Consider the following 22,382-nt stretch of genomic DNA (forward strand, 5'->3'; position numbering starts at 1 on the left):
AAGGCAGGGGGCAACCCAGGATGGGGCACCATCCCATCACAGGGCACAAGGCAGGGGGCAACCCAGAATGGGGCACCATCCCATCACAGGGCACAAGGCAGGGGGCAACCCAGAATGGGGCACCATCCCATCACAGGGCACAAGGCAGGGGGCAACCCAGGATGGGGCACCATCCCATCACAGGGCACAAGGCAGGGGGCAACCCAGAATGGGGCACCATCCCATCACAGGGCACAAGGCAGGGGGCAACCCAGGATGGGGCACCATCCCATCACAGGGCACAAGGCAGGGGGCAACCCAGAATGGGGCACCATCCCATCACAGGGCACAAGGCAGGGGGCAACCCAGGATGGGGCACCATCCCATCACAGGGCACAAGGCAGGGGGCAACCCAGGATGGGGCACCATCCCATCACAGGGCACACTCACACACCATTCACACCTATGGGCAATTCAGGAACTCCAATTATCCTCCGCATGCATTTGGAATGTAGGCGGAAAATGGAGAACCCAGAGGAAACCCCATGACGACATGGGGAGAACATGCAAACTCCACGCATGGAGCCAGGGTGGAGACTCGAGCCCCAATCCCAAAGGTGCGGATGTGGTTCAGTGGGCTAAGCATCTGTCCCTGTCATCAGAAGGTTGCCAGTTTGAGCCCAGCCTCACCGTAACAATCACATGTCTATGAGCCCTTGAGCAAAGTCCTTAATACTCACTTGGGGACCACAAGGTAGCTAACCCTGTGTGTGACCCCCCCCCCCGCATTGCTTGCTCCCCCTTATCTGTGGGTCAAGATGAGGTAGGCAAAAATAGAAATACCCCAAAGGGGTTAATGAAACATCACTATTCTACTATTAATTTGCATATATACTAATGTTAAATTGTGGTTTATATATATGTTTTGGTAACACTTTACCATGGCTCTCGTTTATAATGCACTACAGATGCCTTTATAATGCATTATAATGGTCGTATAAGCATTAAGGGTGTTTTGTACTGCATTATGAAGGTACCTATAGTGCATTATAGATGAGAGCTTCATAAAGCATTCATAATGCATAATAAACATGCCTATAATGTGTTATTCCATTTTATACATATTTATAGCCATGTTCATGATGCTTTATGAATGCATTATAATGCATTATGAATGTGTTTATAAAATATTAAAAACATGGCCTTAAGTAAAGTGTTACCTATGTTTTTTATATCTACAGTTGTATATATACAGCGGTACCTCGGTTGTCTAACTGCTCCGAGTCCGAACTACCCACCACCCGAACAGCTTTTTCCGGAAAAAAATCTGCTCAGTAACGCTGCTCGATAGTCAAACCAAGACGCCAACCTGAAAGAACCTGCACAGGTCAAAATGAGTCATGCGTCCGCCTTTCTCCGTGTACACAAAGGGTACACAAATGGGAGACGCTTCAGTTTAAGCTTTTCTTGTGTAAAATATCGTCACCATGGCTGAATTTTTGGGTGTGGGAACAGATTCTTCAGATTCCCACTATTTCTTATGGGGAAAATATGTTCAGTTCTCGAACTGATCAGTGTTCAAACACGATTCTGGAACGGATTGTTCGACAACCGAGGTACCACTGTACTTAGTACCTGCTTTGACTGCCTAAGGCTTCTGCACAGTGCAAACCTGAACCTGAAGCTCTGGAATAGTTTGCTTTTATCCAGCCGGAGGCGGGAGAGAGTGGGTGGGACCTGACACTCTGCTCCTCCACTCCACGGAGTGCCTGCGAGCCACCAGTCGCCCGCGGGATGGGGTACGTCACTCCTCTGTTAGCGTCACTCCTCTGTTAGCGTCTCACCCTCACACACGCTACAGTTTGGCTGCCAGTGAATTAAGCAGGCAAGGCTGAGGATGGGCGCAGCACATGCAAGCCACCCTCTGTCCCATGCTAGATATGAGCTGGTTGGGTAAAGCTGAACGAAGATAATACACCGAAGACTTGTGGGCCTCATCAAAAAACATACAAAGTTCTCTTTCGCTTGCGTTTCACTTGCTCACAGGTTTTTGCTTAGAATTATACACTAACAACACCGCATATTACCATCCATTCTGCTCCATGCAATTGAAGCCCATAAGCCTTGTTTAACTATCCAGCAACCCAGACATAATCCTCAGCGCCCTTCTGTTCAAAGGACAGCGTTGATCCCAGGTCAACCCGTGGGGGGGGGGGAATGGCCCCATGCGTAACCTTTGACGCGCCACTCCGCTGAGCGCAAACAGCCGGTCCCATGGCAGGATTCACTGCCCAGCAGGCAGGGACCTAACAACAAGGCTGTGTAGCGCGCTGAAGCAGGAAAAAGAGCCCTAAACACAATAAACACCACAGGCAGAAACATAAATATTGTTCCCTGCCTTTATTCCTATCCGGTGGGGGGGGGGGGGGGACAAACAGCGAAGCGGCGAGTGAAAGCAAACGTGAAAGAACACACAATCTGCGGTTACGCAAAAGCTCCCGTTGCACTTCGCCCCCCCCCCCCCCCCCCACGATGTTGAGGAGGGGGTACGGGAAAGGTGAGCTAAGGTGAGGAAATGGAGGAGTTCTCTACTGCTTCTGCCATTTTCCACCACACAGAAACCACCAGCATGCACGCCAGAAACTCTCTAAGTTCCTCTTTATCATCAATGTCGGGACATAAATATTTCGGTTTCCATTGAATTTTCCATTCGTTCTTTTTCTTCTTGTCATGATTGGCAAATATCCGGTTCCTCACAGTATAAATAGACTAGCAATCCCTCAGTTTACACTACATTCATTCATTTATCTGACAGTTTTATCCAAAGCGGCTTATTGTAAAGGGGAAGGCTATAAAGCAGATGTTGGCTCTTTAGGATTTGAACCCAGAACCTTCGCTTCGTCAGCAGAACACGCTACGTGTGGAGCTACGAGAGCCAACCACAGTCAGAGTCTTCACATCAGGAGATTCTTTGTATGACTATATCTGCGATTCAAAATAGATTCCCACAAGAAACATTCATATTTACACAATCACCACTTAAGAGACCATGTCTTGAACAGAACAAAACTATTCAAAACATTCACCATCATTCTTTGTGAAATAGAACTTCGTGGATTTTAACTTTGGCGCCAGAATTGATTTCACACACACACACACACACACACACACCACACATGCACGCACACACACAAAAGCCACTGTGATACTTATAGGATAATGTAGAAATACCAGTAACTGAATCCTGGTTCAGTGTCAATAGAATTATCCTCAGATTTAACTCTGGCACAAAAATGACAAAATGGACAAAAATGACAGAAGAGGCACTTTAACTTTGAAGGTACTTAATTACAATAACAAGTGCAAACTCTAAAAGCGAATCACTTTATGTTGCTAATGAGTAGCATGTGTCAGCTATTAAAGAGTTCTGGCAACCAGCACTTTGATATGCGAGTTTTCAGAGCCACATGAGGTCAAATGATGCCAAAGGCTCAGTGCTTGAATTTCAGCTGTATCGATTTCTTGGGGGGAACAGTCACAAAAATCATGACGGCATGTTCCAATCATGCAGAAACTATGTGGGCAAAGAGGAACAGCAGCCACAAGTCAAAGCTCACAGATGGGGATCGACAGACACTCAACAGGCCCGTTGCCAAGCAGCACAAACACACAGCCTCCAAAAACACCACCGATCTGGATCAGAACCTCTGTGACCCAGACGCAACAAAAACGTAACGTGGTGAGATTGACAAAGCTGGGTTTCTGTCCGGGCTGCTGTTGGGAGACCGATTGTGTGCAGGGCGAAAACACAAGGATGTATAAGCTGGAGCTGGGTGATATGACCTCAAGTCAATGTCACAATTGACTGAACATTTTATCTCGATTACGATTAATGAACGATTAATTATGTTTTTGATTTTTTTGTTTGTTTTTTTTTGCCCTCATATTTCACTGACAAGGTTTGTACTGTAAAAATGGTTAACAATTAAAGCTGGGATATTTTTTCTAATGAAAGATTGTATACCTTATCTTTATTATTTTAAAACAATTGAAGGAAACACACAGATGAACCATTGATGGTTATTGAATATTTCAAACAACTGAAATCAAAGCACAAATTGCTTGAAATGAAAACGTCTTATGAAAAAGGTCACATTTTAGTTTTAATGTAAAAAGCAAGTCCCCTAAAAAAAAGTTAACAAATACTTTGCATTACTTGCAAACAAAATAAATTGCAGTGGAAACGGCTTGTAGTAATCATGTCTGTCTGGGTGAAACTGATCACTATAGGCGGATGATCGTTATAACCAATTTTTTTGTTTGCTTTATGTATCTGCCAGATTACGATCTCATTGACATTTGTAGTACATTTTCAAAATACAGTACAGCTGTTTCAAACGCTTTTCAAATTACAGTACTGTACAAATTCAATTACTGAACTGTATAATTCAAATATGCTATAATACAGTATGGTGTACATAAAATACAGCTTATTGTAGTTTCACTACATGGGCAACATTACGCCGATTAGAGGTTTTGAATGTCGGTTCTGATTAATTTTCAATGAATTGCCCAATCCTAGAATTAGCTGCCGTAATGAGCATGTCCCCAGGACCCCGGCGGACTGGAAGGAATACGGTCCGCTGACGGTCTGCTGGGTCAGCCTTCACCCTTTCTCCTACATCTGGGTGGGTTCACACTTAGAGGAAGCCACAGGAAGCCTTCAGATCACAGTGTCTGTGGGTTGGGCAGCCATCTGGCTGTTCAGTGTGGCTGTTTGTAGGCCAAGGAGCATGAGGCCATTTTACAGGCCCAGGTGCTCCTTACGGTGCAAACACTGTTGCCTGGTGACGGTCCCATATTCCCAGGTGATAATGTCCCCATACTCACTGCTAAAGAGATTTAGTAGCGATTTGGAGTCAAACAACTTTCGCGGCCTCACCAACCACCAGATCTACACAACCCTGAATCTTCACAGGAAGTTCTGACGCAAAAGTAGAACCTCATTCATCCCTCGAAGAAATGGAAGCTTTTCTGCTTGCAGGTTGGTCCGATGTCCCACCACATATGGTTCAGCACTCCCATAAGGGCTGAAGCTGCTCTGGAGGCCTTATTGTTACTTAGGCCCTTCATATAAATATATTATTAGTTGCATCAAATTTATCCATCTCCTACAACAAACACATAAGTCCATCCAAATCTAAAAGGCTATGCAGAAACAGGAAATTGTAGTCCTGCATTTTTAGCTCGTCTTTTTTCAGCACTGTGTATTTAGAACAAGAAAGTTACTATATTGAAAATGTAATAGTGACATGAGCTCAGGGTTTACAGGCGCCCGACGGCTACAGCGGCTAAAACTGCCTGAGCCAAACTCTCAGACATCTTTCCTCTGTCTCCCCACTGATTGGATTGAATGGTAGATTCTCTCCTGCCCCATCACCACCTTAGCTACTGTGTGGTGAGTGCACTGGTGCAGAAAGGCTGCCGTCGCATCATCCACGTTGGGGTTACACAGTGGTGGTGTTTAAAGTGGTTATGTAATGCGTTTTGGGTGTTGAGAAAAGCACTATATAAATGCAACTTTCATTTATTCATTCATTCATAATAATCTCTCCTGTCACCATTTAAACCCAATGACCCTGTCTCCTCTGCCTGCTTTAGTTCCCACAACAGAGGCGTATACAAGAGGGCGTGGCTACAGGCACACAGCAGGGGTGTATACAAGGGGGCGTGGCTACAAGCACAGCAGAGGCGTTTACAAGGGGGCGTGGCTACAGGCACACAGCAGGGGTGTATACAAGGGGGCGTGGCTACAGGGACAGCAGAGGCGTTTACAAGGGGGCGTGGCTACAGGCAGGGACGGATTATGGGTTGTGTGGGCCCCTGGGCAAAACGTTCGCAAGGGCCCCCGCCCCCTCCCCCCCAGCACCACCACCACAACCACCACAATTCAAGGGCCCTTGGCAGCCAAACGCCCTCCCTCCATGTTTCCATCAGAGGCCCTATAGGGTCAGGGGCCCTTGTAGGCAGAGGATCAAAGAATGTAGGCCCTTTAAAATAGACAATTGTTGATAAGCGTTGCAAATTGTTTTGGGCTAGGGGCCCCATGGGCCCCCTGCACCCCAAGGGCCCCTGGGCAGCGGCCCTGCTGGCCCGGTCCGTAATCCGTCCCTGGCTACAGGCACAGCAGAGGCGTTTACAAGGGAGCGTGGCTACAGGCACAGCAGAGGCGTTTGCAAGGGGGCGTGGCTACAGGCACAGCTGAGGCGTTTACAAGGGGGCGTGGCTACAGGCACACAGCAGGGGTGTATACAAGGGGGCGTGGCTACAGGCACAGCAGAGGCGTTTACAAGGGGGCGTGGCTACAGGCACAGCAGAGGTGTTTGCAAGGGGGCGTGGCTACAGGCACACAGCAGGGGTGTATACAAGGGGGCGTGGCTACAGGCACAGCAGAGGCGTTTACAAGGGGGCGTGGCTACAGGCACACAGCAGGGGTGTATACAAGGGGCGTGGCTACAGGCACACAGCAGGGGTGTATACAAGGGGGCGTGGCTACAGGCACAGCAGAGGCGTTTACAAGGGGGCGTGGCTACAGGCACACAGCAGGGGTGTATACAAGGGGCGTGGCTACAGGTACAGCAGAGGCGTTTACAAGGGGGCATGGCTACAGACACACCGCAGAGGCGTTTACAAGGGGGCGTGGCTACAGGCACACTCCAGAGTGCCCCTCCCCATCACTCACTGCTTCAAAACATATTTTGGTCAATGACAAGGTTGGCACCTCCATTTGGATTATGGCCCTTACCCCCTGCCCCCCACCTCAAAAAAACCTTCTCCTTCTCCATGAGGGACCTGGAGGAGAAAGACATCCATTTTGATCTACGAACATCAACGAGATCCCACACAACTTTATGATTACGGTACAATGCTGAAAGCCACGCTAGGCTTCCATTACTAAATGTTAATCACACATATCTGCTTCTGATTAAAAAGAAAATGATATTTCAGAGACGTTTCCCCAGAAAAATAAAATTCCCGGTGAGTTCCATCATTTCCAAGTTAATCAGCCTATTCTGCTGCTTAGGTTGACTTAGCAGTGCTCAGACACAGCCCCCAGGGATTGCCTCCGTGTCGCCAGGCATGACTCCCTTAACAGGTGCACCTGTTTGCCATTTACACTCCAACAATATCAATTTAGCAATTTCAAGCCCACAAAAGATGATAGATAGATAGATAGATAGATAGACAGACAGACAGACAGACTTTTTTGATCCCACAGTGGGAAAATTTCTGTGTTACCACAGCTCTAGACAGATAGCCTGAAAATAGTACAAATATATAAAAATACAAGAATAAGAATACAAAAAAAAAACACTAAATACAACAGTAGTGCCTGTGTACACTTAGTGCCGAGGTTCTCTTCTCTGGCAACAGCACCGAAATATTTCACGGGCCTTGAGCTGTACTTATCTAGACGACATGATCAGTCCATCAAATACCTAAACCAGACAAATATTGCCAAAGAAAGTGTTCTTCAGTCACTCATTTGTTGGCTTAAATGCAAGGACACCTTAAGGCCAACAGCATAGCAGAGCATGTCCTGCCTAGTCCCCTCTGTTATCACAATGAAGTGATCACTGTTTAACTGGTCTGATGGCCAGAGAAAAGAAATAGGGGGAGGGGGGCACTTCAAAAGTCAAAAATGAAAATTCTAAGCTTGTTCTTCCATTTAATGTCTCAACACGCCTTTGAATAATAGCCTCGATCAGAGATCTCAGCGCCCCAGCCTGTAACGCCGGGACTGTGAGATATGCTAAACAAGACAAGCTTCTCATTCGATCAGGTTACCGTAAGCGTGTCACATATGCTCACACCCTGTGGGCATGAAGTGGTTCATCGGGAAAGGGAGGGATCTAGTGAGTGGGCATGACAGAACAGCGACGTTCCCCCAGGAAACTGATGTTGAGGTTTGTAGATGTACATTTTAGAATCCATTCGATTCCTACCATCAGATGTCCATCTTTACACCTCACAGCTTAAGGCTAACACCTTGAAATCTGTACAAATGTGGTGGACTAGAACAGGACCAGGTACACCTGGACAGCTGGACTTTGAGAAGTTCCTACTTAGACATACAGCTCTAGAATAAGGCCTTCAGAGTAGGTCCAGTGCTTATAGGAATGAAGAGACCACTCTACATTTTAACTCTATATTTTATCTCTATGTTTTAACTCTATATTAAAAAAATCTGCATTTTTAAATCCTGGTTTAATCCTGGTTCTGCTGGCAGAAGGTTCCACTGTGAGGCAGGCTGCTTCCAAGCTCAAAATTTCGAAGGCAGCAAGACACAAGAACAAGGTGAAGCAGGTGACACTGGGAACAACTAAATACCAGTGAGATAAAGGGGTGAAGAGACCTTCTAATGCCAGGGATGACTGTCAACTTATCTGACAGTTCCTCATGAATCGGAGGATGACATCAAGTGACCTTCAAAAGAAAAGGGAAAAAGAGTAAGTGCAGATGTGAAGTGCACTGTTAGGACAGTGTCTATCAGGCTCCTAAAAGCAGGAGTGAAGACCAATAAAGCAAGGAAGAAGGCCTTCATTAATGAGGAACAGGGAAGAACTATGCAGTAGTTCGCAAAAAATAAAAAATAAAATATTTATATATGTATGTATGTGTGTGTGTGTGTGTGTGTGTGTGTGTGTGTGTGTGTGTGTGTGTGTATATATATATATATATATATATATATATATTATTCACAGAAGCACATCCATAAATTGAGAAATAAGTGAAACAAAAACTTTTGCTGTTATCTCTTAATTTTTTCCAGAGCTGTTTATACAATATGCCCACAAACCATTCACACTATCCTGTTTACATGGCATGGAGAGAAACCAAGTAGATTTGTGTGATCTACAAAGTTTAAGTAAAAATCAAACTGAATAGAAAGAGCTGACCCTTTTCGCGCCCCAGCAGACTGAACCAGACAGATCCATCTCACTGGAGGCCTGACAGCCCGGCCTGCTGAGACTAAACAAGGCCAGGCCTGCCTTTGGCGTCTCCCGGCAGGCGCTGAAGCTCACACAGTCTGATCATGTTTAAACATCTGATGCTTTACCATGAGCTACAGGGAACGGGCACCAAAAATCTCTGCATACACGCACTCGCTCGCAGGCTGTCAACAACGTGTCTCTAGTCCACATGTAAGCACCACATGTTAATTTCAGAGTCAGGGTGCAAGTGAAACGGACACATAATTTGTCAGTTACAGTTTCAAGAGGATTTTCACTTCCATTTCTCACAGTAGCAGGTTGTCTACAAAATTTGTTTGTTGTAAAGCATCTGGCAGTGAGCAAAGCAAATAACATGAAAGCTATGCAAATGGATTAGTCATCAACTTATATTAAACTGAATCTGCATTTAGAAAATTGTTAAAGGTACAGATATACTCCTATAATGAAAATTACAGCTAGATTAATTAATTATTGGTGTTGACTGTAATGCATTAAGAGTTTAGGTGACGGCAACCCAGTTAATGAGAAAATTCATTATAAGCTACTTCTATTTATGTTATAATCACAAATAATTGGTCAGTAATTAAAAAGTATGACTGTGCTATTCACTAATACACCCTTCACTATTCACTAATACACTAATACACATTTCACGTGATTGTTACCTCATACGTGCTTTAACACAAAGAAAAAATATGTGGTTTAAAGTGACAGGAAAAAATAGTTTTAATAAACACTGAGGTGTTTGATTTAACAGCATAATCAAAGCGACAGTGCTAAGCCGCCGTCTGACGGGGAACCCGGCAGCAAGTCCAGGAGAAGCGGGGTTTGGCGCATCTGCTCCAAATAATCCACATCGCAGAGTCTCAGTGACAGTCCGGTGCCGTCTAGGAAGGGGGCACTATTTTGGCCTTGAGGTTCACCTTGGCCACACGCAATGGAACATTCCAGAAATGATCGCTGGCAAGGATCTCCAATTGAAGGCATACGCCTCAAGGATTAGCCTGAAGCAGCCCCACTTTGAAGGAGACGATTCATTCAGTTCTGACTAGACTCTGCTGATCCAGTCGCTCCGGTCCAGCCCAAACACAAATCTGGTACTGTAATTGTATCAGTGTTTCCCAACCCAGTTGTGGAGAAGCCCTAGACGATCCATGTTTTTGCTCGCTACCGTAGACTGTCTGGGGGTCCATGTGCATCAGATTGGGAAACATTGGTCTACAGAGTCTGGTCCTTACTGTGAGCACAGCTGCCTAGACAGGCATGGTCTGTCTCCCCCTCCAGCACCTGGATTTGATCTGAGCGGTTAAGCTGCTCGATGCTGACAAACTGGCTCCATTCCAGACCCCCTCCCCCCCCCCCTGCAGTGAGCACAGACCAGCCCCCACCTCCCCTATAAAACCCAACCCTTCAAACCCCACTAATGACATCTAAGACCAGGGCCCACTCAGGCTCCATCAAGGCGAAATAATCTAAGACAGTAGTGAACCCTGGCCCCAGGCCAAGGCAATAATATACAGTAATGAACCCCCCCCCCCCCCCCCACTGTACCCAAACCCCAGCTTTTCTACCTTGAGGCTAAAACCGCCATTTCTGATTATGATCTTTCTAATTACACCCTTGCCCCTTGCTGCCAACTACAGAGCCAGGCGCTAAGAGTTACCTATAAGTCCCCACAACTATGGCACCCTGTAGACAATCATTTATTTATAGGTCCATGACATCTGGCCCATCGCTTGATCTGCATGACTGAAGCTGATGGTGAAAGAGATGTACTTTTTCAAAATAATTACAGCACCAGTCAAAAGCCTGGACCCATCTACCCATAGAAAGGTTTATTTGTATTAGTCTCTTCATTTTAGAATAAAGACATCAAAATAATTGAATAAATATGGTATCATGCACCAAAAAAGTATTAAACAAAATATATATTTGTTGTGGAGGGGATGCAGCTCTGTGAGTCGGGACTCAGAAGGTCGCTGGTTCAAATCCCTGGGTCGGTAGAGTGATCCCACCATTGGGTTCTTAACCCCAATTGCTCCTGGAACTGGTTGACCCTACTGTCTCTACGCCGGTTTCATGAGGTGGCCTCCTGGGATGCTTTTCCAGCCGTCCTGAAGGAGGTCCCACATATATGCTGAGCTCTCATTGGCTGCTTTTCCTTCATTCTCTGGTCAAACTCATCTACAACCATTTTTACCTTGTTTAGGTCAGGTGACCAGGTCATGTGATACGACACGATCACTCTCCTTTGTAGGCACCTTGGCGTAATGACTGTATAAAGAGCACAGAAGCACTGTGATGCTGGACAGGTACCACATTGTGCACAACATCCTATAAGTACATTAATTCCAAAGCTATTTATGTCAATTCAATGTCAGCATTAGCGCTCAGTTTTTCTTGAATGGATATAAAACTTGAGTAACCAGTTGCCATAACAAAAAAGAAATGTTGCTATCGATAAAAGCAAACAAAGATCAGAAACTGGACTGGCTTGAGGTTAGGAGGAAGCTGGAGATGGGGGAACGGAGGTCATTGTCCTACTGGTGACACACTTGACTTCCTCTTATGTGCAGCACTGGTTAAACCAACTGTGGCACTAAACATTCCACTCACATTGGCAAGTAATGCCATTCAGTCTGCCAAGGCGCCACGTGGCATTAAGAACAGCTCCAATCGCCTAATTAGCACAGCTCCGGAAAAGTAGTTGGATGCAAGGCACTGGCTGCGGTACCTGCTCTTCTTCCACGCGACGTTTTGGCACACCCAGTCCGATCTGGCCCAATAAGCCCATGACTCTGAAGTGCTGCAGGGCGTCACACGTGGGACGCGGAATCCCACCATCCTTAGAAGTATTAGCTGGGAAACGTCCTTTGCTTATTCCAGGCATGTGCACCATCCGAAGCAATCAAAGGGGTTTAATACATAGGAAAAAATATATAAATTTTTACCATAATTCCTAGCACGGTCTTATAAGGGCTGCAAGGCATTTGTGGTGCGGAGTAATGAGGATGGTTTTTGACTGGACAGTGTCTTAAGGTGCTTTTCTCAACACTTTCCATAGATGGTTGAGGGCCTGGATTTAATTTGGCTTTTTTTTTAAGTACATACAGAATGTGGATATAGCATACCTTTCCAGTGCAGCGGCTGGTATTTGCCACCAGCTTAAAGAAACAGACTGCATTTCAGGGGCAGTTTGAGCATTTGACTCTTCGGGGGGTTCAGTAGGGTTGCCACTTTCAACCTGAAGAAATACAGGTTGCCAGTTTTTCAGGGGGACTGAGACAAAAAATGGGATAGCTGGAGCCCCCCTAAGTAGGGTGTAGAATTGCCTGTGCTCCACTTTATCGGTTTGAAGCCCCAGTGGGATGTGTGTCTGCATCTTGCCCGATTTCCACTTCTGTGGCTTGCCCTCAGGAAGGACGTTTCCCGTTCTTTTAGCCTTGCCTGTTAGCCTTCAGTTTAATTCCGTTCCTGAACCTGGAAACGACTGCTTTCACAGTTATATCAGTAACATAGTAACAGCCAATGGAAAAAAGGAAACTTGTTGCCAATGCGCTACACTGGAATCAAATCAAATCAAATGTATTTATAGAGTACATTTAAAAACAACAATGTTGACCAAAGTGCTTTACATTAAAAATTAAGTCATGGAACACCAAATTTTAAAGCACATAAAAAAAATTATAATAGACTACAATAAATATGGACCACCAGACAGTACAGGCTCACTGCTAATTAAAAGCCAGGGAATAAAGGTCAGTTTTGAGACGAGATTTAAATACAGAGAGGATAGGAGCCAGTCTGATGTGACGAAGCAGTTCATTCCACAACCTAGGTGCAGGGACCGAGAACGAGAGAATTAACTGCTGTGCTAAAGACACACCTAAAGTCAGATCGCTGATGTAAGTCAGAGTGGAGGGATCTCGCGTAAAAAATATATATATCAATTCAACCCTCAGGCTCAGATCAAAATCAAGTCAAGTGTCTAAACAGAACCCAACGCCTTTCACAATGCATCTGCTTCCTCGTACAGCGCTTATGACTTTACTCCTAAGCACATTACAGGGTGTTGTTCCATTTGCTGTTATGTTTGTAGAATGAGGGAAGAGGGGGCTGGCCACAGTGACAAGTTTTCCACTAACTACACGTGCCGCAGCAAATCTCAGAACGGCTAACGCGTGGTAGCATTCCGCTTGTCATCACAGTTAATCCCGCAGGCATCAACCGACATATTCAAGGTTTAACCTTTCATGTTAGGAAAGTCATTCTCGCCCTTAAGTTTCAGAGTGATTCCCTGTATCAGGCAGGTAGCTACTGTATAAGACAGCTAAATGGGATTATGTTACATAGCTACTGAAATACAAGAGCAAGCCCAGGGTTTGGTGGGAGCCGGTCCTGTAGAGCAGGGTTATTCAGCTCACGGTCCTCGAGGTCCGAGCACTGCTGGTTTTCCAGCCTTCCTTTACCTGTCAGTCAGGTGTGAAGCCTCTGACCAATCAGAATCAGTAATTATTAAACAACTACCTGGGAGAATTGAAAACACGGCCTGGATTTGGAATCGAGGTCCAGAGTTGAAGAACCCTGCTGTAGAGGGTCCCTCCAGCTTCCTGTCCTTTGGTCCATGCTGGTAAAGTGTGACAGACATGAAGTAGGCCTCGAAACGCTATCGTAGGGCAGCCTTCAGCTGCTCCGTGGGCTTATGCTGCCGTGTTTACCCTGCCTGTGTGTTGACTCTTCTCCAGCAGCGACCCGAATGGGGTGATGTTGACAACTCCTAACCCAGCTAACGGGGAAGCGGCTCCCTGATCGCGTGGGCTTGCACACGTGCGCCTCCTCAATAGCCTTCACCCCAGCACAATGTCAAGCTAATATCGTCTTAACTACATGGTCTGTTATTAATTAACCATACATACAAGCTTTTTCAGAGAACTGCCAATTGCCTCTTTTCCTTTTGTCTCTAAACTTTATCCGGTTAATCTCAGATTTAGAAAACTAAATCTTGCGGCTTTCATAGAAAACCCAACCTTTCTGATGTAAGCTTGCATTAAAAAGACTGAAGTGTTAAAGATCCTAAAATGGACCGTGGATATAGTATGCACTTATCAGACTTTGCTGGGAACAATACCATAAAATAGTTGCTCCTTCCACTTAATAGACCAACCCATGGATTTTGAGCTTCGACATTGGGCTCTTACTCAGCCAGGTCTTGCCAGATGAAGGAACAGCGCTGCAGAAATGCTGAACCCTGTCACTTCCTTTCTACCTGCCCCCTCAGGCAAGAAAAGTCACACCATATTGAAACCATTCAAAGGAAAGAAAAAAAAGAGAGATAACCCACATCTTTGGACAGCTGGACAAGACAAAGCATGAAAAAGAATTAAATCTCCAGTTACTATTCCCAAGCTTCCAGTTATAATAATAAATAACAGGTCTATATGGACAGAAATTGCATACTTTGATAAGAAAGCCTTACTGACTCAGAAGAACAAATAAGTCATTTTCACCCAGGCCCACAAGAGGTGGCATCAAATGTACACAGCTTTGTTCGTAGTGCTTGGAAAGGGCACTAGGAACTCAAAGGGAAATATATACAATTTTCACAGCATCTTCAGGGGGATCAACATAAGACAAAATGTTTTGTAATATTTTGTTTTTAAGTCATGTTTTACCACATACACCGACACCTCTTCCTCACTTGAACGACACATATGTAGTTATCAGTATTTTAGACTCCTGAGTGTAAGACTAAACCAGAATTATGCATCAGGATTAGGGACATGCAGAAGCTGATTTACAATTCTGCACAGTCCAAACAGTAGACGTTACTGTTGCTCTAGTTTTTCTTTACAACATTTTCAAGGCTACCGACTTCAATGGCTTGGGGAAGCAGAAGTAACACTGAGGATGTTCAGCGAAGGAAACGAAGGTTGGTCACCTGGGAGAAGCGGCCCCACTGTTTACATTTGGCCTGACGCCCCCCGACAGTGGACGCTGTGATTGGCCGTGAGGTGCTGCAGTTCTCCCTGAACTTCTCCTTGACCCAGTGTCGTACAGTCACGGGCTTCAAACAAATCGTGTCAGAATATGACAGGAGGTGGAGTCGGCCGGCAAAGTAAACTACCCCCCCCCCCCACAGCACAGCACCGTCCAGTCTCACGAGCCAAATACGGCCACCCAGCCCCCCTGCTCCTAATCCTCTTTTCCATCCACTGCTTGCTTTCAGACAGGGCAAAGAGACCACACTTTTTCCTTCAGGCGAGATGCATTGTGGTAAATACTAGGTTTATCAAACCGTAGCCAAAGAGCTTCCAGCAATCATAAGTAACCCACTTGTATCACTATTCAGAAACTTTTTATCTGTGTTGGAGGTAGAACTGGTTCTAGGGTCAAGGGAGATCCAAAGCTAAGGCCAGAACCATATTGACAAGTCGCAGTTCATTATAAATATAGCGAACCAAACATAAAAAAGATCTAGGGCATTGGTAAAAACATTCAAGACTTAAGAGCCTCACTAGCCTGACCCTACCACCGCTACTTGTGAAGATGGGAATGACTAGAATATTCCAGCAAAGATGCAAACGTACAAATTAAAAAGGCGAGTCTATTATATGGAAGGGAGTTTGTCAAGAAGTTACTTTAGACTTACAGTAGGAAATCACCCACTATTTATTGTGTCCACTTTCCACAAGGCTGTTGCTGTAAACCACAGGAAGGGGATCGCAATTTGTAGGAATGGATCCTGAAGGATTCTGTGGAAGGTTGGGGAAAGGTTACATGAAGCACCCCCCAGCTAAGCAATCCACAGGCATCCTGGTCTACAGAACCAGCACCAGGTTTATGGTGTTTACAAGTCCAGCACTGCAGACAGTGACGCGCTGGCCGCTTATCTACTGGCTTCGGGGTTAGTGTCCTATGCGTCAGAGATGGAGGCAGATATTAACAGTGCTGAGCATCGCTAACAACTGGGCATTCGATGTTTGTAAACCACTCAGGTGATGCCTGTATGTAAACAAGCCAAGATTTTTAGGAGTAATGTCTGAGGACAGAGTGCTGGGTCATTTACGTGGTGTACTTCTGGTTCTGGTGTACAGGGGCTACAGAGGATGATACAGAGCTGGTTCAGGACCATGTGGTCCAGTCAATGTGGCCGTATCAGTCCTGTATGCCCGACACAGGATACAACAGAATACCAACCAATCAAAGGTGGGAGGTGAAAAGATCTAAACCAATTAAACTGAGTCTCTGAGCCTTACACACCTTGTTAGCGCCATAAACCTCTTGATTGACATGTTATAATGAGTTTACCGCTCTCAGCTAAAGCCATGTTGAAAGTCTAGGCCATAGTGGGGAGCAGTTCATGCTATGTGGATTACATGAGGCTTCAGTGGGGGGGGGCACATAAGCTTTTCAATTCCCCCAAAAAAAAGCACTGGAAATTTGAAAATCCCTTTGACATCATGTCAGCCCACATGTGAAGCCATTGTTGTTGGAACATACCAGTGGCTTGCTAACCTGTCATGTTTCATGCATTTCTTGTTAGAGGAAATTAGTCATGAAGATTCCATCATATTACATGTAATTAGCAGACACTCTTATCTAAAATGACGTACATTTGAGAAAGCAGAGGCAGCCAGTTCCTGAGAAAAGGAAGGGTTAGGGGCCGTATTACTCAAGGACCCAACAGTAATAATTGCTCAACAATAACGGGACTTGAATCAGCAACACTCCTAATCACTGAGCCACACAAAGCAACAGTTGACTAAGGTAGCGACGGGAAAAGCTGTTGACCAGGGAGAGGGAGTGGCTATGACAAAAGTTGTGAACCGGTATGCAGATGATGCAGAACATTTGCATGGGATGTCTAGGGTTTGGGCTCTGTGACCATGATCAGAAGGTCATGGGTTCAAGTGCAGCAGTCAGCAGACTGAGTTCCTCTTTGGGCCCTTGAGCAGGGCCCTTAACCCCTAACTGCCCCAGGAACTGCCAGACCTTGCTTTTTCAAATTTATGTTGCTTTGGTCTATGCTAAATTAAATTAACGGCGAGAAGATTGTGTGCCCTTTTTCTATTTTAGTAACAAACACTGAACAGCGAACACAGAAACAAACATGTGTTCTGCTGCTACAGTAATGTGGGTGGAACATTTCTCTCAAGAGATTAGAAACTGGTTTTTAAGGGGCTCTGCTATTTGTTTACAGAAAAATGCCAAACAAGAAGCAAGGATTTGATGCCCTGATCGGCCCATTGGTTAATGGATATTTAAGAAAAATAGGAGGGGAAAGTGACGGCCTGTTATTGTTTTGTGGTTTCCCTCCTTACACACATAGCTGACCATCAAGCTGGAAATTTACATCAAAATAAAAGCTTTTCTGTAAACAGGGAAAGCTCAGCACAATATTAAAGTCATGCTGTAAAATTACTGAAGTTGACTCAGAATGCACTGTGCTACTGCAGTTACATTATCAGCTGAATATAACCTTTTTTAGTGCTCGGGTAATTCACAATCTCCTAGCCCCATTTCACAGGACTAAAAAGAAGCTAAATAATTTTATTAGCCCTTAAACAATCAACAGTCCCTGTACTTTGTAAATTTCTAAATTTGCCCCTGTGTCCCCAGCCCACAGAGGCACTGAACATATCCCAAGATTAAGGCATTGGGGGAGGACCCCCGAATACTAGTACATCTTATCTAAGGCGGCAGATCAAAGTGTACCCCCTGTTCCCGTCAAAAACATTAAAACAGCATTCTAATGTCTGATGACACGTGTAGTCACATGACGAAAACACACAAGTTACACTAGTGTTCCTCAGTATTTCATTACATTTATTCATTAATTCGATGCTGAGCTGAATCTGTTTAGCCTCGAGCAAAGGAGACTAAGGGGGGACATGATCCAGGTATATAAGATTCTAACAATCTTATCCACAAAGGGCCTGTGTGTGTGCGGGTTTTCGCTGCAGCTCCCTAATTAGATTGCTAATTAGAGGACTGATTGGCTGAAGAGTCCTCACACCTGGGTTTGAACAGCTGACCTGAAGGTTACCCTAAAACCTGCATACACACCGGCCCTTTGCGGATAAGATTGGCCACCCCTGTTCTAACAGGTCTGGATCATGTTCAGCCAGATGGCTACCTCAGTATTAGCTTAAATACTAGAACTTAAATACTTAGAGAAATTAGCGGGAGAACATTTCAAAATGAATTTGAGAAAGTACTTCTTTACACAGCGTGTAGAGTATGGAATAGTCTTCCTGTTAGTGTAGCGCAAGCTATAACCCTGGGTTCCTTTAAATCAGAGCGAGATAAGATTTTAACAACTCTGAGCTATTAGTTAAGTTCTCCCTAAACGAACTTGATGGGCCGAATGGCCTCCTCTCATTTGTAAATTTCTTATGTTCTTAACCAACTTACATTACAGGGAAGGGTTACAGTTTGTGTGTGTTGCCTGGGATTTTTATTCATTTAAATGTTATTTATTTTATTTAATAAATGTTAATAGCCAAAATAAAACCCACCACAAGTCATTGCTACCAAATTTGTAAGATTTACTTCACTGGTTTGCCTAATTGGGGTCTGGCTGCAGCTTTAGCCAGGATCATATTACAGTGACATATGCTGAGCTCTTTATGAAACATTTAACAAGCACAGCAGCTAAAAAGTACAAATCCTTGCATTTAAATTGAGTTTCTACAGGGCAAAGCCACAGAAACAGGGGGCGGTGCGTCTCAGCAGGTTATAATGCAGCTACAGGGCAAAGCCACAGAAACAGGGGGCGGTGCGTCTCAGCAGGTTATAATGCAGCTACAGGACAAAGCCACAGAAACAGGGGGCGGTGCGTCTCAGCAGGTTATAATGCAGCTACAGGGCAAAGCCACAGAAACAGGGGGCGGTGCGTCTCAGCAGGTTATAATGCAGCTACAGGGCAAAGCCACAGAAACAGGGGGCGGTGCGTCTCAGCAGGTTATAATGCAGCTACAGGGCAAAGCCACAGAAACAGGGGGCGGTGCGTCTCAGCAGGTTATAATGCAGCTACAGGGCAAAGCCACAGAAACAGGGGGCGGTGCGTCTCAGCAGGTTATAATGCAGCTACAGGGCAAAGCCACAGAAACAGGGGGCGTTGCGTCTCAGCAGGTTATAATGCAGCTACAGGGCAAAGCCACAGAAACAGGGGGCGGTGCGTCTCAGCAGGTTATAATGCAGCTACAGGGCAAAGCCACAGAAACAGGGGGCAGTGCGTCTCAGCAGGTTATAATGCAGGTACAGGGCAAAGCCACAGAAACAGGGGGCAGTGTGTCTCAGCAGGTTATAATGCAGTGCCTGCTATTGAAAGGTTGCCGATTCGCATCCCGGGGTTGTGGGGTTGGCCGGTAACACCTGATTGCTCCCAGCACTGTCTGAACTTACCATCCGGATCATACATCACTTTGGATAAAAAGATCTGACCAATAAATAATAGTAATAACAACACTATAAAAGTAATTTACAATACTAATATTACCATGGTAATTTATACATCTGCCAAGTTCATTCTGAACTTCAGGCCAAAAAACAATGAAAGCAGGTTTTGATATTTAATCCTTTCACTGTGGTAGGAGCGGAGACCGACAGGCCACGTGATTCAGGTGAAGCTGACACGCTCGGCAGAGGTGCTTCACTAGCCAGTGAACCTGCCACCCGTTTAAAGTCACTGTGATACCGGAGACGGCTGCAGTATGACACGGACGGCGGAGGGCGCGGCTGCACTGACAGCTGCGTAGAGATGCTGCAACTGCTCGTGCACGTCTTCCCTGTGGGGGGTATCCGGGACTCTCCTGGCAAAAGGCCAAACTCTGCAGACATGGCAATGCCGTTTCATAAACGACGACCCCCCCACACCTGTGATTATGTATGCTTCGGCACAAGGTGTCGGCGGAGGGGGCATTGATAACAAGGCTTCTGCATATCCACCGGATGCTCTGACGCTTTGTTTCCATTGCGTTAACCTTTTGCGGTTGACTCAGCGGAACATTACACTGGTAGACCTTACTCTGTCCATAATTGTTGCCGCTGATTGCTTCACAAAAGACCATCAGATCATCAGAGTTGTGTTAAAACAACTAAAATGAACAACTCCGTTAACTCCAGCACCATATAAAACTCAGCACCGACGGGACTCCTGATGTTACGGGAAATTAACGAGTTGCTCGGAGACTGGAATTTACGTTTATTCATTAATTCTGAATTTGAAGCTGGGCGCTGGAAGCCACTGGGAGGACACATTCCTTTCCGAAATGCTTCCAGATCCATTTTAAAAATCGGGGTACAACGAACCACACGCACACACAAAGTGAAACATGTAGCCTATCTCTATGAAAGGCCTCACTCACCACGAACACTGTTGGCAATACATTAGCAAGACCTCTCGCGACGATCCCCCCCCACCCCGGTCGGAGAAATCTGTCGTCGGAGACCCCCAAGCAACCAGTTTTTTCGGGAGGGTGAGGCGAAGCGTTGAGAACCATTTAGTGAGAAGTACAATGATTTGAAACGCATAATTTAAGAGTTCTTAACCCACAGATTTCTGCGTCCTTAAGAACTAGTCATATTTCAAATTATCTTTCGATTGCCTTATAAAATATAATTTTCCCCACCATCTTCAATAATCTCTGTAATGATAAGCGTCGCTGAACGTTTTGTGTATTCCCCTCCGTTTAAAACAACGCACTTCTGCACTTTGTACTGCGCCGTTATTCAATTACAGTAACCATGAGACATTTAGTTGAAGATAAGCAATCTGTGACAATATCAATATCAGGTTACTCACCTGTTATTCATATTACGGCATGTTCTCAATGCAGCAAAACGTTATTACCCGATCACTAGAGCCCACACAGAGTCCACAGATCACTTCGTGTAACACACGTTTGCTTTTTGAGAAAGGCCCACAGTTAGATTTCTGTATGGTTACAATGCTGGAATATATCTTTAACTTTTCCATGCAGCCGTAACTACAGTACCAACGTCGTTATTTTAGAGCTTTGCGTAGCTTTTTGTTATGCATTTCCCAAGAGACGGATTTTCTAATACGGATTCGAAATTTTACTCATTATACGTCTCGCTGTATGTCGCATTTGAACAGAATAATCTGCTAAAGAAATATGAATGTAACATAAATGGCATTATTTGGTCAGCATTTTATGCGGAGGGAACATTTTGTACTTTGGTACAGCTGTTACGAATCTGGGTGCATTTGATCTCTGCTGTGCCAATTTCTATGTTTTAGTTTTCTGTCCCTTGGCGAAATCTGGGATTGCATATATGCATCCGTTCCATGCTTGGCCGCATTTACCTCATGGTCACTGAAGACCATGTGAGTTGCTGAGCTAGAAGCAGATTGCGGGGTGTGAAACATATACATATGTAATACCCTTGAAAATCGTATTACAGACTTAAATAACAAAGGTACTCTTTAGCTTAAATTCATTAGTTAACTTCTACACACAGGAGATCTTTCTTTAGGTTCTCCCCCGAGCCCGAATCCAGCGCAACACGTGTACTGCCAACTATAGTACCGAAAAAGAACGTTCTACGCTTAAAATTGACGATTGTATAACGCAGAACTGGTTTTGCGAGCGCAATTGAATCGGGGCTCCCGAAAGGACGGCTACCAGCAAGCTCACATTTCTGTTATTATGTAGCGAAAGATACTATTAATTTACATCACAATATGCAAGCGATATGCAAGCCTGCGGCGTGGATCAGCAGCACCGCTCGTTTGGGATATCTGACCTGTTTTAAACCTGAGGTCCTCGTCGTTGGAGGAGCCGAACTCTGCCAGAAGGGACACGTAAAGGATGCCGAAGGAGTTTTGGATCCCGAACACCGAGCCGTTGCACCACATTGCAGCCAGCATGACCACCCATCCCCATCCTCCTTCGGGGTGCTCGAACTCTTTTGTGTCAGCCTCGGGGATCTTCTCCGTGGTGGTCCCCTTGCTCTCCCCATTCTGCCTCTTGTCCTCCGTTACTCCTTCGCTCTCCGTCGTGGGCACGGTGCCGATCGCGTCTTTTGTTGTAGCACAATCATTGTCTGTCATATTGCTTCTTCCAGTCTTCTCCTGCCGCTCTTCTGCTGAGTACTGTTGCAGTAAAATGCATATAATAGCGGCACTAAATGAAATTGATTTAAGCCTTTTGGCTGCCTCAGTGTGTACTCTACAAACAGGTAACGAACTTAAAACATAAAGCAGTGATCTGAATTATTTTAGATGTGTTCCTCACATCAGTCAACGCACTTTAATGCTTAATATAGTGTCGAGTATTTCTTGTTAGAAAATGCAAAACAGAATATGAATTCTATCTAATTTAAGTGTATCCACTTATTGCAGCCTACTTGCAAGTGACA

The 22,382-nt window shown here is 45.2% G+C and overlaps 1 protein-coding gene across 1 annotated transcript in view; it reads right to left on the bottom strand.

Moving 5' to 3' along the window:
• Positions 1-22,382, bottom strand: part of slc16a10 (solute carrier family 16 member 10) — a 35,427-nt gene extending 13,045 nt beyond the window's left edge. Inside the window, exon 1 of the mRNA XM_023810270.2 lies at positions 21,768-22,382. Within this exon, the coding sequence (XP_023666038.1) occupies positions 21,768-22,074 (307 nt within the window). The 5' untranslated portion in view covers positions 22,075-22,382. The remainder of the gene's footprint in view (positions 1-21,767) is intronic.

This window comes from Paramormyrops kingsleyae, chromosome 19, assembly GCF_048594095.1.
Source record: "Paramormyrops kingsleyae isolate MSU_618 chromosome 19, PKINGS_0.4, whole genome shotgun sequence".
NCBI classification, from domain to species: domain Eukaryota; kingdom Metazoa; phylum Chordata; class Actinopteri; order Osteoglossiformes; family Mormyridae; genus Paramormyrops; species Paramormyrops kingsleyae.